Source organism: Botryllus schlosseri, chromosome 2, assembly GCF_051294905.1.
Source record: "Botryllus schlosseri isolate E-star chromosome 2, Bs_hap1, whole genome shotgun sequence".
NCBI lineage: Eukaryota > Metazoa > Chordata > Ascidiacea > Stolidobranchia > Styelidae > Botryllus > Botryllus schlosseri.
The window spans coordinates 9,805,058-9,824,526 of record NC_137237.1 but is presented as its reverse complement, the minus strand read 5'-3'; the positions used below and the strand labels follow the sequence as shown (position 1 = coordinate 9,824,526).

At 40.2% G+C, this 19,469-nt stretch overlaps 1 protein-coding gene and 1 long non-coding RNA gene across 2 annotated transcripts; one reads left to right on the top strand and one right to left on the bottom strand.

Moving 5' to 3' along the window:
- Positions 1–6,299: 6,299 nt before the first annotated feature.
- Positions 6,300–7,429, bottom strand: LOC145433424 (uncharacterized). The gene is made up of 2 exons (XR_013913097.1): positions 6,991–7,429; positions 6,300–6,505 (listed from the first exon to the last, which is right to left on the bottom strand). It is a non-coding gene; the product is annotated as an uncharacterized LOC145433424 (long non-coding RNA).
- A 1,885-nt stretch (positions 7,430–9,314) lies between these two features.
- LOC145433419 (growth hormone secretagogue receptor type 1-like) lies at positions 9,315–18,733 on the top strand. Its single transcript, XM_080310518.1, has 7 exons — positions 9,315–9,895; positions 10,298–10,426; positions 10,492–10,621; positions 11,313–11,441; positions 13,999–14,147; positions 16,385–16,620; positions 16,687–18,733. The coding sequence occupies exons 1-7, from the start codon at positions 9,699–9,701 to the stop codon at positions 16,932–16,934; spliced, it is 1,218 nt and encodes a 405-aa protein (XP_080166644.1). The 5' UTR covers positions 9,315–9,698; the 3' UTR covers positions 16,935–18,733.
- Positions 18,734–19,469: the final 736 nt, after the last annotated feature.

Sequence of the window (19,469 nt, the reverse complement as noted above, 5' to 3'; positions counted from 1 at the left end):
TTTCATGTCCTGAGAGATCTACATTCAAATATCATCGGTATATTAAGAGTAAAATGCTCATATTTTAGAGAAATAGGCATATCCGCGCCATCGATTAACACACATTGAACGGGATTGTGACTTTAAGATAAGAGGTGGGCCACAACACATTTTCAAACCGGAAAATGGGCCACGGCCAAGAAAGGGCTGAGAACCCCTGCACTACCCGAAGGTAGTCAGCGAATTGGGCTTATTCAACGAATCAATGAAATTGATATACCGAATACATCGTTGTCTAATGTAAAAAATCTAGCAGGCGTACGGGATCCATCTTGATTTGATATGTTTATTTTATCATAAAAACCAAATCCATGCAACTGGGATGTTAAATACTACTGTATAACTTATTTATGAGGTGACATCGGTAGCAAGTATATAGAAACCCATTTTACACTCTGATCAATGTCAATGTGGCAATAGTAGACACCTAATACATTGTGAGGTCTAGAATTTACCGATAAGGCGTAATTTTATATTCCTTTTTCGAGTCCGTCGAAATTGTTGGCAAAGCGACGGAAGATATTGAATTTATGGTATTTTTATTATAGCATTTGATTGTTCCATGTACTTGAGCATTGTGGCATAATGTATCAAGAGTCGTTGCTATAGGTACCGTGTGCACTTATTTTGACGTCATAACAGTATGAAAGACTTGGAAAGTTCAAATGCGTACGTTTTATTCTACAACAAATAATATAGTGTGAGCTCTACAATCTGCATCACATTAAAGAAATTTGGTGTTTGTTCGACCGTGCATATTTTATTTCGTTTTGTAACAATGATGTGAATTGTTCAGGTCTTCACATACATATGCCATCTCTGCTAACGTGCGTAGCTTTGTACTATACACGTTTCGTATGCTGCGATATGACCAGTCGAAGTCTTGACGCTTCGTTAGTGGAAAATATTATCGAAAGTAAAATTTTCGTTGATAACTTAATAATTAAGGAGCATACAATTTCACTACTCGGCTCGAATCATTAGTATCAAATCTCGATTCAGATTTGAGCACTCGAATCTTTGTCCCCAGACCTAATGGTATGGTATATATTCTATGTATAAATTCTTATGTTCTATATTCCGGCTGGCGTGCTGTTGGACAAGCATGGCCAAATCCAGTTATATATACCAGCATGAAAATGTGTCACGTGCCTTTCTGCTACGTCCGCGCGAAAAGCGGTACGTGGCGTACGTCTTTAATACAATTTGCATAATTATTCACAATATTGCAATAAGAAAGGAGATCACCAATAACACGGAAGATGTGTTCGGCTACTTTACATAACTCTGGTTCCATGTTCGACTCGTCCGAAAATATACGATGATATAAAATGAAAAATACGAAATGCTAATTCCCACTGATGACACTTGTTTGCATTATGTTGTGGGCGTACGCAGATAAAATCACTTCCTGTAATTACGGTGGATAGCCTAAAAGTCGACAGAAGGTTTAATAACACATGAGGGATGGTCAGTCGTGCACTGGTATCACCATTTTAGCAGGTAGAATTGATGCCCTATATTTCGAGAATTGAAGGAGTTAGTGATTCCCAACCGCGGCTCTCAGAGCCGCATGCTGCTCCAGGAGCCTACTTGCGGCTCTGATTGACCTCTAAATATGACACAAAAATATAATAGACGACAGTTCTTTTTTCAATACATAGTTATAGTCAATTTCTGTATGTTAATGCTAAAATGAGGAATATTAGTTATGTCTAAACCGGGAAAGTATATGCCGGGAGAGTATATGCCGGGAGAGTATATGTCGATACAATTTTACTAACATCAGAATAGCTGCTCATAGTCAAGTATAAATTGCACATAAGTCCAATATTACTAAGAGTATAATCCCCCGCAAACTTGTGCATCAAGTGCTGGAATGTATGAAGAGCTATCACATAATGACATAACAGTATATAGTAGTAATGATAGCATTTTCAGTTTGTATCGTAGATTTTGCATTGTCGGTTAACTTATCATTTCATATTTTACATCTTGTAGCTTACTGTATATGCCTACCGTTCTAGACGGCCCATTGTCTGCTCATTGAGAATCATAAGCAGTCAAATTAAACAAATGGGTTGACATGGCGTGATGGTCAACGTACCGCAATATCCTGACTGAAGCATGACGGCTTCGGCATTGCATGGTTCTTACATCAAGAAGCACATAATGATTAATTGTGTTGTAGACAACATTGTCAGAATGAAGCAACACGGTGTGTCACCACTCACCAGCAGTGTATACGCACAACTTCAGTGTTGCCAGCCAACAACTGCTGCTGTTGAACGTTCTTTCTCCATTCTTCGCAAGCTACTTAGTAAATACAGACACTTTCTGCCCGAGAATGTAGGAAAGGATCTTTCGTTGTACTACAACAAATTTTAATCATTTCTACCATAAGACGTGAAGTAACTACCAGAATTCTTCATAGGGTCAGATTTCGTTAAAATACAAGTTTTTTCCTGCAAAAATTTGCCAGTTTTCAAGTCAAAAACGTTTTTTCAGGCCAAACTGCTTCGTAAGCTCAGACAGTTCCAACCAGAAATGAGGAAAAGTGGAACAATTTTAACATTATGTGCGAAAACACCTAATTCACATACGTGAGGTTAAAACATTTCAGATTTTTTATTGTTAGGTCAAAATCTTCCGTTTTTTAGGTAAAAAAATCGCTTTAGTTATAAGTATAGGCTGCTAAAGTGTTTTTATGCGGATCCATACGTACTCTGAAGTTTGAAATGCGGCCCCGACATCTAATAAGGTTGGGAACCACTGTGTTTGATTTTATTAGTGACTGCGAAGAAGTCTCTTATTTTTCGTTTATATCTGATCCAAAGCTTAACTTCAAACGCGCCATATTTTATCACCAATGATTCTTGGGCCGAAATGATAGTTTGCGCAATGTCTTATTATCATGCACGCTCTGATTAAGTGCTGTGCAAAAGATTCGTCATCTAGTGGTCACTTATGATTTCAGCCTCGATGTCTTCCTTCATATAGCATGTTGACATGAGATTTCTCGCAGTGCATTTTTCCTTTTTACGCTCTCATTATTGACCGTGGTCCAAAATACCAATCATTTTCCGAATTCGGAATATTGTATGCATTGTTCACAGCACGACGTTTGTGTGTTGCGAATATACGCTTTTTTATATACAGTAGGGTTACCATATTTTTGGGAAGCAAATTCCGGATACTCGTTAGCGTCCACTAGCGGATTTATAATGAGGTATACCACCTTGTCTGTCAATATGATGTCACACTAGCAAAGCATTGCATCGACTGTATGCAAGAATGGAATGCAACATAGATCATGAATTGAGCCATCTGTAATGTGAGCTCTGGTGATTGCTACTTGCTATTGGGTCTGCAATAGATTTCTTCACGGGCCGGATGAAATCGTCTGGCGGGCCGTGTCTGGCCTGTCGGGATTGTGTTTGAGTTTGACTATAGATAACTAACCTACGGAGGTTAGTTATCTATAGCTTGACAGCCCTGCTATACCGTTAGGTCGGTGCGGCAGTTGTGTGTTTTAACCAGGCCCGAAACAACATTTTTTCAGCCGCCTTCCGCCCAAAAAAGCCCTGATCTAGGGGCCCGTCATAGGGTAATCGATGTAACTTCATGGGCACTTACTATATACATCTGGTTGTTAAATTTTATGAATGAATTCTGTCAATAATATTGATTCTTCCATGTATTAAGCTACTATAAAATGCACCCGCAGGTTGCACATCTGGTGATTTCCAACCTTTTATGGCCGTGACCTCATTTCCAACTTGAAAATGTTCCGTGGCCTAGCTTCAAACTTGATTAGCTGATTACTAAAAAAATCAGCTTGCCAAAATTTACTCACGGCCTATATTGGAAGCGATCCCGAGATAAAGGCCAACGACTCCAAGATTTGGAACCACTGTCTGTGATTGAAGTAACAAATCGGCCTTAACGAACTCTAGGAATATGCCGTTAGCTTATAATTACGATTATAATTAGACTTATTTCAATAAATGATGGTTATTTATATTTATTTTTGAACGCATTTTTTGCGAGGGCGGTGCCTGGTGCACATACTAATATCAATATATGTTGTATCACCTCGCGCGCAGCGCGAAGAAAAATTTCCAATGTCATAGATCTGCTTGAAAACAATATTGTTTATGTTGATTTACGAAAAACTTTTGAGCCTACTTCGAGCCTTCAAAATTCCGGATATTTAGGCATATTTTAAAATTTCCTCCCGGATGCAGTTTTTTCAGTGAAATTCCGGACATGTCCGGGAAATTCCGGACGTACGGAAACCTTAATATACCGCAACCTAGTGTAGAAGCTTACGCCGACACATGTCAATGTCGACATCAAATTACTATTCATTCGGATTTGTTGTTTCATCACAAAGGGCTGACTCAACAGGCCTCATGCTGAATGGGATAGTTTAAATATCGTATGAATAAGATGATGAAAAATGACTCGCAGAGGATTCGGAACTGAAAACTATAACTTGACTTAGACTCGCACTCGGATTCGCACTCGACCATTCATATACTATGAACTCTTGTATTGAGACTTGTCCTCAAACGTGACTCGAGGACATAATTAAATTGAGTCGACCAGGCTCGAGGCAAAAGTTGAAGTCAGAGAAACACGCGGAACAACATGACTCGATTGCAACTCTAGGTAATTCTGCATGGTACAATCTACAATTCTACATCATGTATGTTACGCTTCTGGGAATAGCGAGTGTCTCTGAAGTGTAATTTGGATATCTCTCGTCGAAAATGTGCTACATCTATCTATATTCCACCCACGCTATCTCAGCAGAGTAAAATAGCATTACTCAAAACGTTGTAACAAGTTGTAGGAATAGAGCAGTCACTGGCCTGGCTTGGGGAAGAGAATATTGAGACTCCGTGTGATTTACGCTGTGTGATATCACATCAACGCTGTTTTTACCGCCCACAAATTTTGCTCTTATAGTTATACGCCCATATGAGTACATATATATATCGCGTCCTGTGAGGTGTGAAAAATCTTTTCAGCTTTAATCGTGTTTATTGTTAAAATGCAGCTTACAATAATATTATTGACCTATGGGCGTAGCCAGGAATTAAAGTCGCGAAGTCATACTAATTTCCCACAGCAAAGTTAGATTATAGATCCATTGGTACGTAACGTAACCATATGATGTCGTAATATACAAGTCAAAAGTTTAGGCGGGTCAAGGGTATCATTCGCCTCCCATGCTGCGGCGGTGTAAGCACGGAAGTAAAATTGAGATAGACTAGCATGAGTCAGCATTTCCTGAAATTAGGGCAAGAAATCAAGAATGCAACGTAGTCTATATTTTGATGACTACGCATTCGTCTGTATGGCTGTGGACTGTAGAGGGTCCATAGGTATTTTCTATTTTCGGTATTTTTTGTTTGTACGTAGTGTCCTGAGGCGTTGCAACCACATCGGATCGGTCTCGTCATCATCGTGCATTTTGGCAAATCCCATTGGTGTTCTCCAAACCTGCGCAATGTGCGGCCTGCGACGCGATTCTGAGCGGCCCGCGAAAAGTAGATTGGAAATCAAAATATAAAACCCACTTTTGAATGTTTATGCGTCGACTAAAACCATCGGCTATATAAACTAAACCGGATATTCGTTTACTTTGAAGCCTGCTTATTTATGTGCCGCGATTACGTAGCCTTCGTATATGTTGCATGCGTAATCCTGATTCAAAATAAAGTCACTGTAGCAAAGTATGCCGTAATAATTGAAGTTACCAGAAGTTACTATGTTTCCAAAACTTCTTTGTTGCCATTGTTACATTACGCATGACACGGTCTGCGTTTCACATTGTTACGTGATACGTTTCCAAATCCCTAATTTGTAAAATAAGTCAACCAGTGCTCGTAATTACCACACTGTAAAAAATAAAAACCTCGATTTACCGCGAAATGTTTGGAAGCACGGTAGCCAGACATTTCGTGGTAATATAACATTACCGTTAGTCAACGTAAATTTAACTTACATTCGTCTGGTAATCTGACTTTACACACCAGACTGTAATGTTACAGTCTCCCGCGGTATATCCAAGCTACATGTTCTCCTGTACATTTACGAGCGAGACTGTAATTTTACCGCCTACCTACCTACATGCTGTCCGTGTAAATCAGGACTACATACCAGCTTGTAAATTCGCGTACATCCATACCTATCGCAAAGCAACGCGATGCTAAAACATCGGAAAAGTTTCTTCACACTCCCAAAACGACATTGGAACAAACTGTATATTCATTCATGATTCACGATGAAATGGTTATCGATGGAAAAGTATTGCTGCTGGAGGTCTAATTCTTCTTTAGGAGACATGCAGTAACACGAGTGCTCTCAAGAAAAGGTGAATTAATTCCACCACTGGCCAGACTTCCAGTTGTTTCTTTTTCTCGTCCTCATTCCTTCTGTGTAACAAGCAGTTCCACTGAAAAGAATTCATGCATAAGTCGCTATATTAAGCAAAGTTGCTAACCTAGACATGACATTAAAAAGACTAAGACAAATGGGCTAACAAAAATATCTATAACATGTTTCGAAGTACCGGTACTGGTACATTGTGTGATGACGGCTCCGCATTTTACATGATATAGCAGAGATTCAAGACATACTTTATCTAATGTATTGAAGCAAAAAGGTTCCTCATTTGAGGTGGAGTGTGTGCCAAACAAATCCAGCAGTGAATGAAAACATCTCTATGGTATGGCCCGAAAATGACAGTAAGAAACCAACAGTTTCAACTCCTCCGCGGCGGAGTATGTGGTGGCACAGGTCACTATATAAGTGGACTAATATCCCAAAATAGAACAGAAAATGCGGCGAATGAAATATTTCAATCATGAAATCAAAGTCATCCCGGTGGTGTGCACAGTCGTAGATATTCACGGTAACAAATGCTATGTAGTACTGTACCTTTTACGATGCGTACCCCATTCAGCATTCCTAGCAATCTTCAACGATCGTGTCCACTTTCTTCAAGCACAATAAGCTTCGCTCCACCCTTCGCTCAAATCTCAATAACGGCCACTGGCCAGACGACACTCAAGCGATTTCGAAATAAGTGATATATTCATCCGCTCACATATGCCACCAATAATATTTACTGGCCACGTTATAATGTTTGATCTAGGTCGTGTTTTCCATACAGAAACATTTATTATTACATATAGTCCCTTTCTTTTTCATCTAATCTCGTATAAATTGATATTTATTCCAAGTGTTGTTCACTACTTACTGTACTTACTTAACCAGACGCTGCTTGTGATGTCACAGTTGTGCGTTGGTTGTTTACAACGAATCTCAGAAACCCAGTAACGCGTAACGGTAACCTAATGTAACCCATAAAGGTCGCCTTGTCCACCATTAACAAATGATCATGCAACTGCGCATGCGGTGCCGATATTTATTTTCTAGTTTCCCAAACAATATTATACATCCTAAACTGATTTTCTAACTTATCAGTTCTATCCGTGACAACGAATGTAACCAGCGAGACCGGCCGTATAGCCACAGCCTTATAATATAATATAGTGGCCATGGTGTAAAACCACATTAGCTACGATTGCCAGTTGTTTCTTGTACCCTACTATGTACTATACTGAAATTGGTACTAGGGCCACCAATTTCCGTATGACAGACCCCAGTTTCGCAAACGAGGTTGAATCAGGTCAAATCACCACGATAATGATATATCAGTAACATTCAGTTCCCCATATACATTGGCTGCAGCGATTTTGAAGCTAATCAATTTTGCCAATAGCCTGGTAAACTGCAGTAACAAGTAACTGTCTGTAATTTTGCGATGAAATTCTGGTAACTTGACTTCACGGCTAAATTAAGGTAATATTACATATCAAAATGTAAAATTACAAGCTACGTTCAGTTATTGGCTGCGACTGGTAATTCGTTGTTAAATTTACAGAGATTTCCCAGTAAATCTACCAGATTTTTTACAGTGCACGAGTCATCATCACCCATAAAGGATGAACGTGCATGTCACTAAAAGAGAGATGGGGGCCGAAGGCCGAAATTCTAATAAGATTTGGGGAACCAAATATTAGTTTACTGGAGTCAGAGGTAAACCCGTCTTTAAGGTAGTTTGTACCGAGCAGGTCGTCGTATTTAAGGACAATATAAGTAGGTCTTATGACAAAAAACACAAGACACTCGTCCAAGTGAGGCGGAGTGGTGAAGAACTGCTGGCTTCGCGAAACAAACAAGACTTCTTCACCAAGCTGCACAGTGCACACTGCTAGGAAGGCAGCGACCAAGACAAGCTTTTGTAGTATCCCAAGTACATTTCAATTTCTTTATAGAAAAACAGATCTCGGGATTAAATGCATTAGGGCTCTTCAAAAATGACTTTTTTTTCTCAAATCGTACTGGCTACTTGATAAAATTGTTAGGTTACCTAATTTAAGCCTACACACCAAATTTGGTTCAATTCCAACCAGTAGCCGCATTGCTACAGGAGAAGAAAGTTTTTTATTTATTATATAAAAATAAATACCAAAAAAATTAAAACTTTTCTGTTCACCCCATGAAAGTGTTAGGTTGTCTCTAGAAACGATGTTCGCCAAATTTGGTTCAATTTCAACCAGTGGAAGCGGAGTTATTGCCGTCGAAAAATTTGGATTTGAATAAAATAGTATTTACGGTGGGCGCCATGATAAAAAAGAATTAAAGAATTGGTCACCGTAAATACTATTTTATTCATAATCCAAATTTTTCAACGGCTATAACTCCGCTTCCACTAGTTGAAATTGAACCAAATTTGGTGAACGTCCTTTCTATAGACAACCTAACACTTTCATGGGGTGAACAGAAAATATTCAAATTTTTTTGTTATTTATTTTTATATAATAAATAGAATCTTTCTTCTCCTGTAGCAATGAGACTACTGGTTGGATTTGAACCAAATTTGATGAGTAGGCTTAAATTAGGTAACCTAACAATTTTATCAAGTAGCCAGTACGATTTGAGAAAAGAAGTCATTTTTGAAGAGCCCTAATATACAATTACACCCTGTCCAATTTCGCGCTCCGATTTAAATGAATATCATGAAAATTGCTCACAAATCATTGCGAACGAGGTAATGCGGCTTGTGGCGCTAATGGGCGCGAATACAACTTGATACATTTCTATTGAATCTTGTAATCGTGGTTGGCATGACAAACAAAATGAAGTCCGACGGCAAGAGGTGTCTGTAAAAAATAATAATAATAACTTAATTGCTGTTACCAATATATGGTCTACGATTACTGCACTGTCTCGCAACATCATCGACGACCACGACCTAGGGGTCACACGGTCACCGGAAGGTGGTGCTACGTTTCAAGTCATTCAATAGAAAGACAATAACACTGCGACGCGCTGAAAAATTGGACGAACGCGTATTTGCCTGTCTAATCGAGATAGAAGATGATCTTTGCCGGTGCGCCTGCTGACGTCTCTATAACAAGGTCGCATTTTTATCCTCCTGTATCGCTTCGCCTGATTACTACTAATAAGTGATGTACGGTTGGCCGGTAATTTGTCCCGATAAGTGCGGTATGCGAAATAGGCTCACATATTAGCGATCATTTTTTCACGCCACACAGCTGGCCGGAAAGGTTGTACTGATGACGCTCGCCGCCTATAACCATATACGATTGAACGTATCTGGGATTTACAGAGACTTTACCGTGCATTGCATTAGACATATATGCTATATACGTAATATTAACACACATACCTATCTGTGGAATATTCTGACTTTCCGAAGAATGTACGATTACAATTTTTCTACGGTGCCATTTCAGAACTCGACTACGCAAGAGTAAGTGAAACTATCGCCAGATTTGCTTATGATTTTGACTCAGAGATGCCGTCTTCGAGTTATACATCTGAATAGATTATTTTGTTATTTACATTTTTACATTGCATGCGGGATAAGTCGGGTGTTTAATAATACTTCATCCTATATAAAAACAACCGTTAAAAAAGGACATGAAAAACATAATAGTGGTTGAAAGTTGCCGCCGCTTATTTTGTTCTTGCCCAAAATATTTTCAACGGCACAATTACACCACGAGTATGCTATGATGTGCGAGAGAGATATTGAGGCATTCTTTTTTTAGAAATCACGGTCAGTGGGCATTTAGCGCCCTAGTCCTTAATCCACATCTTCATAATTTTGTCGAAAGAAATTCTACAATCCACAATGTCTTGTTATTTGCAGGACTTACGTGCGACCCTTCACCGAAGGCGTAACCATATTTTCCGGAGTCATCATTTTTCTCTTTTGCATAATCGGGATCATTTTGAACACTACGACAATATTAGTGATACGAACGAGTCCGAAATTGAGGTTTGAGTAAATTAGTATACAGTAAATTTGCGATATGCCATTTCGCTCGCCCTTTATCTTAACAGAAATGTGTTCATGCTCTTCATCACATCGCTGTGTGTTTCCGATCTAATGTCAGCGCTAATAAGCCCACTTTTCTGGTATAGAAGGACGGTGGGGTTTGATGTTTGGATTCCTCCTAATTTTTTCTGCAAAGTAAGTGTGACACGATTCAGATCTCGAGCGTTCAAGTCTTTCAGTTTATCAGCCTTGACGCATTTAGTATTTAGTATTTGTGATGGTCGTATGCGCGGAGTGATAGGGGTGTGACCATGATGTTAGCCCCGTGCATGTTCACAATTTCGCCTCACTTCGTTTTTATACTTGCAATGACCCTGCCGTATGAAGTCCTACATGCAAGCAAACTATAGTAAGAGGGCTTACAATAAGTGCGAATCACACGGAAGTCATTTAGCGCACGAGTAGCCATAAGAAAGAAAAGAGCGCGGAAATAAATTAATTACAATTGTTGCTCAGAAAATACACACAAATTGCAATCGATGTAGGATAATGCATCATAGACTATAGTTTTTAGTGATTGCAATGATACATTACATGTCGCATTGTGATTATGATGTTCCGCGTATACCGCCAACATAGTTACGACTCAGCACTCTTTGCTTCGAGGCTATTATCAGTCAGTGCCTGTGCCTGTGCATGGGCGATAAGGATCCCAGATTGACCTCTAACCCGATCTATATCACTTCCGCATCCTCGGCTGTGTGCCCACCCAGTAGATGTAAATTGTCACTGTCAATTTTTTTAGATTGACTGGCAAGCGCGATCGATTTGCAATACCGATTGCGTGTCTTTATTACGATGTGATCTCCGTGGAATTTCCTTTCAGCTCTTTTGGGCAGTCGATACCATGACTACCTTTTCCACGTCGATGCACATTTTAAATTTCGCTTTCCTGCGGTTGATCTCCATTCAACATCCGGTTTTTTTTCAACGCATCACCAAACGAGGTGGACTGGTACGTACAAAGCATTCAGTGTACATAGTGTGAATCTCGGTATGAGTAGTGTTAGTATTACGGCTGGAGTCCGGTCGGATCCAGAGTAGGTTTTTTGATGAGGATTAAAGCGGCCAAGCATAAAATTACTAACTGGTCACATTGAAGCAGAGGTGGTCAGTAACGAAGCATACTTCTACTTTTCGAAGTAGATGGACTACGTTTTTTGTAATAGGCCTACTTACAATTTTTCATAAGTTTTTCAGGCAACACTACTTATTTGTTACACTTTGAATATAGAAAAGTATAAAGTGGTTTCAAGATACGTTCACATCACTTTTATGGATTAGTCGTAATGTACATGTATCACGTGTGTGTATCATGGTAATTGAATATATTGTCCAAGATTGCATTTATTTGTATAGTGTCGTTTTGCGTTAGTTACGAAGACGGACCTTGCTATGTAAGATGTAGCCATATCCAAGTAATCGCTAAAACTACGCTACCCTCGAACAAGTTTATTTTGTCAAACGACTCGATTACTTTTCATACTTTTCATTTGCTACTTCCACTTGTAATAGTTTTGACATGTCTTGGAAATTGATACTTCTACCACATTTCACGCAGTTTTCTTGGTAAGCATGCTTCATCTTAGTCCGCGGTGGGCAATTATTTTCCCCTTAGGTCAAATGAAAAGCAGAAAATATGTTGGCGGGCCTAGTCAAAAATTTTAACTATATTCTGTGGCGTATTAATTGTATTTCTTAATTGAAAGCAGTTAATTACATTGTTAATACGTGCTGCTCAGTGGATGTATTGTACTGGATGTACTTTTTCTCGTAAAACATTAACATGTATTTAGGATACTACAAAGCTTGTCTTGGTCGCTGCCTCCAGAGCTGTGTGCAGCTTGGTGAAATGGTCTTTGTTGTTGACGGAAACAGCACTGCTTCCGAAACTCGACCACCCTTGGCCGAGTGTCTGTCTTCGTGTTTTATGCAGTAATACGGGCTTAAATTGTACTCCACGGCGACCTGCTCGCCACAAGCTAAAAGGACGTGTACACCCCTGACTCCAGTAAACAAATTTTAGTGCTCCGAATCTTCTTAGAATTTCGGCCGTCGGCCCCATCTTTCTTGTTTTTGGCACGTCTGCCCGTAACTTGCTTTACGAATTAGGGATTTGGAAACATATCACGCAGAGTAACAATTTGAAGCACAGATTGTGTAAATGTGACGATGGCAACAGAGAAGGTTTGAACGAAACTATATGGAAACAGTGACTTTTTGTGACTGTAATTGTTACGGCACACGTTGCTACATTGAATCCGGATTACTCGTATGACGTATAGGTATAGACTACGTAAGTGCGGCACATAAATAAACAGGCTTCATAGAGAACGAAGATCCGATTCAGTGTATACAGCCTGTGATTTGTGTCCACGGATTATCATTAAAAAGTAGGTTTTATGTTCTGAATTCCAGGTGACTTTTCGAGGACCGCTTAAAATCGCGTTGCGGATCGCATTTACGTCCGAGATTAGTAACGCAAAAATTATAGGTGTAGGTTATATAGGTTTGCATACAAAATTGACTACATTTGCGGAAGTAGTAACTGCACAGAGGATACCGTCTTTGATAATATTGGTTTCGATCGCATCACCAGGGATGACGATAGAGCTCGAGTAAGCCAACTTCCTTGTCATCAATCATGTTCGAACGTAATAACAAAAGCGAAGTGCAATCAATGTAGATATATGCAGCTGGTTTCTTTTGGTTTAATAGCATGTCGAATTGTCGATGCAAGCGGCTCACAATACAATACAGGTTATTCCCCAGCCCGTCTTCCTTCAGCACCAGACACGAACTGCATAATCTTTTGACTGTATGCTATAGGTACACTGCAGGTTAGCCTGTCACATATTTAGAATCGATTGCTTGGTCCCCGATGTGCAACGAATGAGGGGTTATCGAAAGAGTCGCCGCTTCTTGACTTAATGCACAAAATACGTTTTTCATCGATGGTTTCTACCAACTTACTGCGATGTGCTGCATATCTCATTCACACTTCATGTAACATATTTTCGCTACCTCAAATGGCGTCCGCAGTGCCCAATTCGTGATATGTTGTAAAAAGCCCATTTGATTTGCCCCAAAGATCTATAAATGACGATTAACACCTTTCCAATTTCGAATAATATAAATGATAATAGTATTACCTTGTTGATTAAGCCACTGTGTTTTAAGCCACTGTGCTATCTCGCCACCTCAATTGAACGGTACTGCGATGACAGCACTTTACGAGATCCCATTTCGGACATATCGATTAGGATTAGGCAAATACGGCTCGTAACATTTGCAATCTAATCTCTCTTGTTCCATGTGATTCTTATTCATTACTTCAGCGTGTTTTCATTCTGCAGCGTTTATTTTCATTTATTTTCATTGCGATATTAGAAGAACGAGGTAGGCAGTAGGCACTCCATTAATCAATTTCTCTATCGAATCATTCCAGGCTTGCAGTTCCGTTTCGCTGCCTTTACAACACCGCCACATCTAATGACTTCTTTCTCTTTCAGCTGTGGGTACTAGCGACGTGGCTGATCGCGTTCCTGTGCGGCTTCGTTACTATGTGGTTATTCACCGGTGCAGATCCAGGCGTCAAGAGGGATCGATACAGTGGGGAACCGAACGCTAGATGGCCAGCTTGCACACTACTGCTGGCAACGTAAGGAATGTACTTCCAACGCTTATAGTAAACTTGGGTAATTTATTAAAAAAGAGTAAATTCTATATAATATCGCAAATAGTGGACTTGGAACTGCCCGAATTACTGAAATTGATTATGTCACCTTAGACCAGTGCTCTCAAACCTATGGGGTCGCGACCTAGCTTTTTCAGGTGGGTCGCGAAGAATTTCTAAGCAATACAGTTTCCTATTCAATTTGCTAAATATGTCAAATACTTTATCTTCTCATGATTAGACTAGCAAATATACGTTCTCATCCTTCAAATTAATTTTTTTTGCGCCCATAATCGCATTTTTCCCGTGCTCACAATATTTCGTGAGCCAGTTTTCCGTGACAGTCATTTTTAGGGATGGTGTAAACCTCCGAAAGGTTCAGGTTCGTGTGAGCCCGAGCCCTTTTGAAAGGTTCTATGTGAACGCGAACGCGAACCTCATCACGTCACGTGACGTCATATTGCTAATTTCAAACCTACATTTCAGTGAAGTGATATATTAATGTACGTACGTACACGATACCTAACGACGACCAGGGCCACAATGCCACAATGCTGAAGTACATACTGACTTTTTAAACGTCACCAAATGTATCAACTGGGACAATCAAATGATATAAAAATCCCATAAAATCAATATCTTCCGTCGCTTGGCCAACAATTTCTTCGAGAACTTGGAAGGGAATATAAGCTTACGCCTTAACGGTCTAGGCCAGACCGGATAATGTATTCGGCGTCTCATTGTTGCTGCGTTGATATTGAGCAGAATGTAGTTTTCTATAGTTGCTACCGATATTACCCCATTAACAAGTTATACGGCAGTAGCCAACACCCCAATCGCATGGATTTGGTTTTTATGATACAATAAACATATGAAATCGAGATCGACCCCGTACGCTTGGTGTATTTTTTACATTTGCCGACGATGTCAATGATTACCTAGTACCTACATGTAGCGTATTTCGCTCTTGGTGTTGTGTGATTGCGGGTCAAGCCCACAGCAGAGAGTCACTAAATATTTACAAACGGAAAGCTGGATATTTCGAGCAAACTCCTTTAGTGTTAATTTTTTATGCTGCCAGCGCCATGCATGGAGTGGCCAACCAAAAAATATTGTAAATTGTAATATATTGAAGGTGTAAAGTATTGAAAATTGTAATATATGAAAAAGGTTCACAGTCCAGAACCCACCACGTTCACACCATCCCTAGTGTTTGGCGAGATAGCGTAGTGGTATAATGCACACTCCACAGCTACATCACCAATGGGTTGTGAATTCGAGTCCGACCGAGGTCGACTTCAGAATTCCTACCTAAGTGTTGGAGGTTCATCTGAACTCCTCCTCGCCATATCATCCGCGTAAGTGGTGTCTTACAAAAAGCCTGGAAGTGGGCCGTGCTACAAGTCGGCAGATACGGAATCAAAAATAAGAAATATCGGCCAGATGTAAATGACCATAGTACTCCACAAATACCATGATGATCAAAAACAACAACAAACAACTATCATTCCTAGTCATTTTGATTGGAGCGTGAAATCTGGCAGTGTGTTATTGTGTATGCCCGAGATTTGTAACTATTTCCACCCTCCAAAGATTTTGCGAACGTTGAGCGAAAAATGTGGCAATTCAATCGGATTTCTCGTTACAATCATCCGGAAAAAGCTACTCTGAACCCCTTTGTGTTCGACGTTAGAGAGACATGTGCGCTTTCTTGTAAGCTTGAGACAGTCGTTTTCCCGAATTATCGCGGAAAGTCATTTGTCAGCATTTTAACTAGTTACTGACACGACGCATAGTGCGATGTTGAGTGACGTTCCCATCCGTCCCATCTCATTGTAAGCCACACAACGAAACCGGGATGAAAAGTGTGTAGCGAACTGAAAAAGGTTTGGAAGCACTGGAGTTACGTCGTGACTTAATGGCCTCGACGGATTTTTTTCTTACATCGTCCCACCAACCGATGCTGTGATTTAGGGAAATACAAGCCAATCTAGCATCCTTCAACAAACACGAACGAAAGAACAAAACGGTACTTTTCAATTGTTCGCATAAATGATTTGTCACTTGAACGATTAAAAAAAAAATAAAAAAAATAAGTCACTCAAATGATGAGCTGTCACTTATAAGTTGGACTCTGTCACCCAGTCGATATAGACACCTGTCAAGCAAGCCCACAGCTTTTCTATCTGCTTCATATTATTAAAACGTAATATATCTGACAGAATTGAAATGTACAAGATGTTCTCTTTGTCGAGCTACAATATTTTCATCCTATTACCGATGTTCACCGTTGCGATTGTCTCTGTGTTGATCTGCCGGTCGGTGCACAGCCGTACCAAGTCCTCGACTATGACTGATGACGTGGCCATGAAAAAAAGAGTGCGCAAAGAGAAACAAGCCGTTTTGCAACTCATCCTGATTGTGTGCTCTTTCATATTTGGATATCTTCCATTCGTCAGTAAGCTCTTGCTTTGAAGTGCATGTGTTGTGATGTCAGATTCAACCTAGTCTCGTTATTGTACAGCTTACGAACTTTGGGCGACACAGACCGACGCCGACCCGGTTGCTGACTACTGGTTTGGACTTTGCCAGTATTTTTGCCTGCGATTTTCCGAGTGCATGAATCCCGTGTTTTACAACATAAGCTCGTCAAAAATGCGAAGGTACACGAAACGCTACGTGAGTGATGCTTGCAACAGGTGCAGGGGAACCAAGATTAAAAGATCACGAGCGGAAACTAACACTTCAACGTTTGACACAAATGAACTGTAAAGTCAGTGGCTTTCACGAAAAGGATATGGTTTCACAAACATCTCTTCATACTGGTGTTCTTAAAAGACAAACTGTGTTCTGCCTCACTTATGTCGTACGCCTGACTATCGCAGGCCGCACGAATTCGTTTAGTATTGGCGGACTATAGTAGCCGACTATGCTCGGTCGCGCGGAATCTGCAGCATCCGAGTTATGCAGACTAATCTGTCAGCATGTAATCAGCGACTTGTAGGCTACTTCATTCAATCAATGTAATGTACAATTTATACATATATATAGCTCGCAACAGCGAGACCCGGGTGACCTGATCAAAACTTCACGTATATCTATACGGCCGCAAGCGTAAAGGCATGTAGAAATTTATCAAGTGTAGGCCTATATTGCGTATATTGTATATGACTCCATCATCAGTGTACTATTTATCATTCCTATAATAAATTGTTTTTGCTCGCAATAGGTTTGGGGATATATATCCAAGAAGTTCATTGATATCTCAGAGCTATGCAGCGATACTTTTATTTTGTTATTTTATTTTATTTTTCTCATTTTTTCGAAACATTCAGCCCATGCCGCGATAAGTTGAAGAGCTACATCTCTTCATCACACAATACTCATACGTGTCAGTATCCTCTTACTGTCTTTTACCAGAGCTATTTTTACTCTCAGCCTTAGAAGCAAGTACGCATCCGTTCAATATGATAAGCTGCGGTATAGGCTATGTGTGGCAGTTGCTATGTCTTGATTGTATAACTGACCTTCCTCATTATTGTGTGCACTGTGCAGCACTCATTTTCTTAAATAAAGTCGTTTTACTGTATTCAGAAATGTCACAGAATGATTCTAGTTTATATATTCTACGCTATTCTAAGCTCCTTTTACGAAGGAATGCGAGTCAACTCAACTAACCCCGATTCGCAAACTTCCTCCGAGCCAACATGTTGGAAGGGGATTAATATCCTGAACACAATTTACATGCGACGGGTGCATTTCATCCTACCTATCAAAATGCAAATGCACTCCCATCTCTGCCATGCACTTATCGCCCCGAGCTGAGGAAACAATGAAAGTGACTACAAAATTGGTTCTCCCCAACGCGATTGTTCGTCACAATGGAAATTTCAAATTCCGGAGTAATTTTAGGGAGGCATCAGCAGCATGAGCAAACTATATTTCACATTTTCGGATTCAGCACCGCAGTAACTTTCCATTGACACTACTTGATCAAATTTCAATTTTCGTGACACGGAAGCTAGCACTAAAGTTTCCATATGTAGAGAACGTTAGATGCGTGTGCTGTACCCAGGGATATTTAGATATCCCTGGATGTACCCCATGAAATTTTCCCTAACGTGGGTTGGGATATGTAAGTATAGGCCTGCCCTTCCGTATTGTTGGCCTCAACACGCTATTTAGTGAAGAAAACATTGCAATTTTAGAAAGTTATGTTCATATGTTTAGCTGCCCAAAGGCCCCGTTTCAACATGCAACTGTTCAACCATGCTCATACTAGCTCATAGGCCGTCAGTCGACGGTGAAAACTTACGCGTCCGCCCACAAGCAGTTTTAAACGCTAGTCGGAAATTCTGACATACATTAGAAACAAGAAAAAGCAAAGCGGTATTTTACTACTGCCGTCCACTCGTTTGCCGTCGCTGAGCCTTGTGAGCAATTATGAAACGCCCACATGCAATTTTTATTTGTAGGACTATGAGTTGTCGGAATTTTCTGCATGCACTGAAAACAAAAAAGAAGCAAAGCACCAACAAATCAGCTGGCGATATATATACCAATTTCGATATCAGTGTATAGGCTACATAACGGAAAACTTGTTGCGTATGTGTAGCGATGTATGATTTGCCCGTATTAAATATGGTAGTTACTTGAAGGTTGCTATAGTAATTTTACAGGATTTGCATCTAAGGTCGCATATTTATCAACATTGACACCATGGATCCATAGGGACTTAGTAAACAAAGGTGACGTCGTATTGGACAAGTCGGAAATTTGGGTGGGGCAATGGTATCATTCGCCTCCCATGCGGCGGGGGTGTAGAGTAGACCTACCTTTGGAAGTAAAATTGAGGTATAGACTAGCATGAGCCAGCATATAGGGAAATGGCGTTAAGTCAGTTAGAATACAATGTCGCGCGTAAATAGGGCATTCCTTTTCATGGCTGTGGAGAGTCTGTGTACTTTCCTGTTTCGGCACAATTTCCAATTTAACCCTATACGACACTTGCCTATATGCTTTACAGTGGCGGCTCGTGACAATATCGGGTGGTGGGGCAAGGGCTGCAAGCGACTTTTTATCAAGATGACGTCACAATTGCGTTTTCCAACGTAAACAAGTAACTTAATGATGGTACGGTAACATGAATTTCCCGGCAACAGTGATTTTAACGTATGTGCCACGAGAGGTCCGCTGGTGAGCTGTGACTTGAAGTGTGGTAACTGCGTAAACGGCGTACGGAACAAAGATTCAACACGGTTCATGTTCGCATTAGACCTGACTAATTATCTGCAGAAATGGAAATGA